The following is a 6029-nucleotide window of genomic DNA, read 5'->3' as shown; positions in this document are numbered from 1 at the left end:
ATAGAGTAATGGAGGTTTTTTAGGACTACTCTGTAGGAGCGTTCTTCTTTGGGTTTATACGTGTGGAAGGAAGTATTTTTTTCAGAAAGGGATTTGACTATAGCTCTGTATGCCTCAGGAATTGAGGGTTTGATACGGACTTGGTTGTTGGCTAGGGCCTTGATTTCGTACTGCTGTGGGGCAATCTGATCAAGTAACTGGAGGAGGGGTGGAAGGACGGTGACGTCACTGACAAAAATTGGGGGTGGTTTGTGGGTGACTTCAGTAGTTGGGGGTTGAGGCTTTTCTGAGGAAGTGCCAGATGATAGGGCTGAGAATTGGTTATGTGTTGGGATGGGATGAAGCCAATGGTGTTCTTCTTTTGGGAGCTTGGACTCACGTGTGGAATCCTCGTGGAGCTTGCGACTTCTTTTGGTTGAAATCTTGGACCAGGGGATGGGCCCCTGTGAGGAAGACGTATCCATTTCTATGTCCGTTGAATGAAATCCAGGAGATGCTGGTGAGCGATGGGTGCACCCGAGTCGATAAACGTGGACAGTTCCAGAATACAGGTGATGGGTATGAAGAAAATAATAAGTAAGCAACTAAAATTCACTATTAAACTCGTTGGTCAGGGTTGAGGTTGACTGTTTATGCCACAGTCCTCAAGCAAGTATACAGTAGTGTATGAGTTGTGGTAGTACACAGATAACGGAGGGAAGTATAAACACGTCCTCACCGTTCCACTGCTTACACAGTAATGTTTTGAAAATGTGGCATATTTCAAATATTTTGAAACGAGATTAACATATCAAAATTTGATTCAGTAAGCAATTAAGATGGATTTGAATTCTGGTAATGCTTGCTACCATTCAGTCCGGATAGAACCTTTTGACTTCTCCTCTGCTGACTAAAAATGTAGAAATTAAGAGAATTGAGAAGTATAATTTTTCTGTGGTTTTTTATGGGTGTGAAATTTGTTCTCTGACATTAAGGAAAGAATATAGACTAAGGGTGTTTGAGATCAGGGTAGTGAGGAGAATATTTGAACCTAAGAGAGGTGAAGTGACAGGAGGTTGGCAAAAACTGCATCATATGGGGCCTCACAACTTATACTCTTTGCCAAGTGTAATTACAATGCTCAAGCCAAGGAGGGTGAGACAGGCAGGACATGTAGCACGATTTGGGGAGAGGAGGAATGCATATGGGATATTCATGGGAAAGAGCAGGAAGGAAGCAAACCACTGGGAACACCATGATGTAGGTGGGTGGACAATATTAAAATGGATCTTAGAGAGACAGGATGAGATGGTACAGATTGGATTCATCTGGTTCAGGATATGGACCAGTGGAGGCTCTTGTGAACAATGGTATTTAACCTTTGGGTTCCATAAAATTCTGGGAAGTTCTTGAGTAGCTGCACAATTGCTTCTCAAGATGTGCTCACTCCATGAGTGAGAGAGAGAGAGAGAGAGAGTGAGTGAGTGAGTGAGTGAGTGAGTGAGTGAGTGAGTGAGTGAGTGAGTGAGCGAGTGAGCATCTGAAAGAGATCAAGTTCACACACAGCAGATCACAAAGAATCCTTAATTCAGGTGCAACAATAAGCACTGCAAAGTGGCCTGATTTTATTACAATGGAAAACTAAATATCATGAACACCTGCTTCTACCTAACTCCCCTTGTCAAAAAAAAAAGAAAGCTGTTCAAATATATATGATTGTACTTTCTGGTTATAAATGTAAATGTTTTAAATTTGAACAGTGCATGCCCACACGCACACGCACGCACGCACACACACGCGCACACACACACACACACACATGTATATATATAAAATTTCATAAATATGTTGGTAATATTATTTGAAATTTTTAAAGAGTAGTCTTCTGGGTCGTAATGACATGTAGTTCATAGTCACTGCTGCAAGAACCTAAAATCTCAATATTTTTAATTTCTAATTAGAGGAATTCACTTGCTGGCCACACCAGGAAGTTTGGCATGCAACCCACAGGTTGATTAGGTAACTTAAAATGTGGCACATCACAGCTAGTGCCTGTAAATAATATTAAAATTCAGTAACAAGTGAGAAGTTAGAAGGCTAATGTTGGATATTCATGTTAAGTTAGTCTCTTGTCACCAGGGCATGGTATGTCTTCTGATTTTGGATGATGGAAATGACCTTCAGATATGGAGGATAAAGATACAGCTACCCCTGTGCTTTATCAAGCACACCATGAAGACACTTGGGGGGGGGCACAGGTGTAATTCCACCATTCTTGACCTCATCACTAGGGGGACATGAATAATTTTACATCACACACAGCAACAGTCATACACAGCTGTTTTACTGCACAGCTTTCATTTTAATATGTACAAAAACAATATACTCAGAATTACTGGGTTTTTGGACTTTTTCCATCATCCAGAATTCTAGGTAATAGAGGACACCTGAAGATGGAAACAGACCCAGTTTCCGAAACATCGTGTCCTCTATTACCTAGAATTCCGGACGATGGAAAAAGTCCAAAAACCCAGTCACTCTGTGTGTCATCCACCATTGTCAGAACCCTTTAGAAAAAATATACTATCCAAAATATCAACCTGGTGCCTTTAACTACGATCTATTTCATTTACATTGCAACAGGTTATATACACTTCATGACTTTACACAACAGCAACAATTGTATGCTCTCTAATACATGTTTTAACTCAGAATGTCTGATACAGCAAAAGAAGTGAAAATGCTATTGGTGAGGGGAGGGGGAGTTTACAATGTCTGAATATGCCAAACAGCCAGAGGTAAATATGAATGTAATCATCAATTAAGTAGAACGTATAGTTCTTCCTGTGTTCATGATACTGCTAAAACTGGCAGAATTTTGGTATCCTGTCAACTATTGAGAGACTATAACTTCAATCTTTCGTACAATGCCCAAATTGGGCCGTGGTAATATAAACTACATTATGTATATTAGAGAAAAGGTCATGTGGTACTTCACACTGCAGCGAAACTCCCATTAATGAGATATTAAAAAACCTACATATTTAACACCCCTGATTTTCATGACCCTTGCTGATATGCGCATCATTAAGATCGTTAGTAGGATGAGGTTAGGTTAGGTCGATGGTTGCATAGTGATTTCACTGTGTGAGTCATGATATTCTTTTGAGTAAATTAGCAACATACGGCATTGGTGGTAAAATAAAAATATGGTTGAAGTCCTATCTGGAAAGTAGAAGACAGAGAGTTGAACTTTATAATAATGAGAATGAAAAATGCTGTTCAGACTGGGGAACCATCAAATATGGAGTGCCACAGGGCTCGATTTTTGGTCCTTTGTTCTTCCTTTTATATATTAATGACCTGCCGTCAGCATTGTGTACTGACAATAAGTCATTGTTGTGTGCCGATGATACAAGTATATTAGTGTCGGGTTTTAATATCGATGAAATTCAAGAAAGGTCTAAACGTACATTAAATTCCTTAAGTCAGTGGTTTAAATACAATGGCTTAGCCCTAAACTTGAGGAAAACTAAAGTGTTAAAATTTGAAACAATCGATCGTGACAATATGCCTGTACATTTAAAGTTTAATGATGAATTATTAAAAGAGGGAACTCATATTAAATTTTTGGGCATTGAAATTGATAAGTGCTTGAATTGGAAGACACAGGTTGAATCATTGTTACCCAGATTGGGAAAGGCATGTTATGCAATACGAATTATGAAACCATATAGTAATGTTACAACACTTAAAATGATATATCATGCATACTTTCATTCACTCATGAGATATGAAATAGTTTTTTGGGGTAATTCATCAGAGGCCAAGAAGCTCTTTCTCTTACAAAAGAGGGAAGAATAATAGAATAATAATGGGGATGAAACGCAGAGTCATGTAGGCCAGCATTTATAAAGTTAAATATATTAACACTGGCCTCTCAATACATTTTATCTTTGATGACTTTTATGATAAATAACTTGGAGTATTTTACTTTTAATTATTCAACTTATGAGAGACAGACAAGACATGAAAGAATTTACATGTCCTACCATCACATCTTGCAATAAGGCAGAAAGGGGTCCACTGCATGAGTATAAAAATATTTAACAGTCTGCCTGATTATTTAACTGATTTAGTACATGATAAAAACAGTTTATAAAAGAAATAAGGGATGTCCTAATACATAATCCATCATACACTGTTGATGAATTTTTGCTCTTCTGTCAGGACCAACAGCTCAGGAATAGAAGGGAAGTGCATGCTGACTGATGGATGTCCCACAGTAGGCATCAATCTAGACATTAAGTGTAAATATAATCTGTACTTTATGTATTTATTTACATGCGCTTGTTTGCATTTATGTTTGTTTGTTATTGTGATATGGCATGTTCGAATTGTAAAGATGTATTGTTGTTTGTAAAGTTTGTGACATGTTCCATATTCAGGGCATATTGCAGTTATGAATATCTTGAAACGCAGACGTATGTATGTATATATGTATAATTCTTGGTTCCGTGACTTGGCTACTCATGGCTGGATTCTACTGGCTGACGGCTATGGGAGCCATCAGAGCAACAGAACACTCTCAAGACTGTCAACAATTGACTTGGGTAAGGTTAGGTTCTCCAGGAGGGTACATAACTCTGCGGTTACACTCTGCCTAACGTTGACCACTTACGCGCCACAACCACCGTATTTCACTATACAATAATCGGATGTTGCCTAAATATGGGTAATTAAGTTTACAATGTGAATTACTCTTTTCATCGACCTTTGAAATTCTGCACTTGACTCCTCCCACCACGACCACGAAAACAACGACACAATATTTATTCAAGCTTCATGGTGTGTTATTAATTCATAATACTCTCACCTTTACTGCATAATCAATTACTCTCTTCACCCCAACCAATACGCGTGCCATCTTCGTTAAAACGTTAATTTAACGTTCACAAACTTCACAATTATCTCCCAGCAGTGCAGCCCTAACTGTCAACAACCGATCGCTGCTCAGGGATTACCTATTAGCTAACTTCGCGAAGGTTAGCCAATTTGCACAAATTAGGCACGACGGGCACGACACAGCCTTCTAAACCTCTAAACGTTCTAAACCTTCTAAACCGTTCTAAAACTTTTAAACACCTCAAGCACGTCTTAGGTTGTGTTCTCTCGGCCGTCTTGCCTGGTGTTGCCAGTGACATGGATAAAGAAGAGGTGGTTAGCATATCGAAACCGATCGTAAAACATTTTAAGCGTTCTGTACTTATTTACGTATTTGCGGTACATATTGTTTGATTGGTACGTTTCAGACTTTCAGACTACGTAGTATTCCAAGACATCCATAAACGCGATACCGCCTTAAAACCTCGGAACTTTATTAAACACTACATTTTGGTAAGACCACTTTGTCCATCCCAGATTCAATCATTACACCGTAATTACTGAATTCTGGAGCCTAAGCGGCGAACCACGTAAACAAAAAGTAGAGTTGAAGTATGTGCAAGATACTGGCAGTGTTATAGGCATACTTACAACGAATGTAATATTGTGTAATTCTGAAGTACGGTATGAATAATTGCATCGCTATCGTGCCTTTTCAAAATTTCATGATGGTCGAAAGAGGAGACGAGGGGGGCAGTAACCCTTTAAACATTACTGCTGTTCAAAAGTAATCATCCCACCAGAGGATAGAGTCCCCCACCTCACACACACATTTGAAGAACTACCAATGTTAGTGAAAATCTCTTACCTGATGTTAATTCTATTGTCTTCATTCGTAATAGTACCATGAAGGGACTCAGTTTACCGACTAGGCTACAGGCTGGATGACCAGGGTTCGATTCCTGGCAGGGGCAAGAGATTTTTCTCTTCTCCAAAATCCAGACAGCTTTGTGAACAACCTAGCCTCCCATGGGTATGGGGCTATCCATGAGAGTAAAGCAGCAGGGTCTCCTGCCAACTTCATTCCATCAAATTCTCCACAAATAATATCTAACTAATTCTAAATTGTAATCAACTGTAAACAATTGTAACTATTGTAATTTTAA

The 6029-nt window shown here is 39.0% G+C and overlaps 1 protein-coding gene across 3 annotated transcripts in view; it reads right to left on the bottom strand.

Annotated features, from left to right (window-relative positions):
- Positions 1 to 5067, bottom strand: part of LOC111866757 (electron transfer flavoprotein subunit beta) — a 35920-nt gene extending 30853 nt beyond the window's left edge. For all 3 annotated transcript variants that reach the window (XR_002843203.2, XR_002843204.2, XM_023855995.2), the window contains exon 1: positions 4856 to 5067. Coding sequence is in view for 1 of the 3 variants with exons in the window: in XM_023855995.2 (XP_023711763.1) it covers positions 4856 to 4906 (51 nt within the window). In the remaining 2 variants the exon portion in view is untranslated. The remainder of the gene's footprint in view (positions 1 to 4855) is intronic.
- Between the last annotated feature and the right edge of the window lie 962 nt (positions 5068 to 6029).

The sequence above is a fragment of the Cryptotermes secundus genome, unplaced genomic scaffold (genome assembly GCF_002891405.2).
Source record: "Cryptotermes secundus unplaced genomic scaffold, Csec_1.0 scaffold213, whole genome shotgun sequence".
Taxonomy (NCBI): Eukaryota; Metazoa; Arthropoda; class Insecta; order Blattodea; family Kalotermitidae; genus Cryptotermes; species Cryptotermes secundus.
Note: the sequence above shows the minus strand (reverse complement) of the source record. Positions and strands in the feature narration are given on the sequence as shown.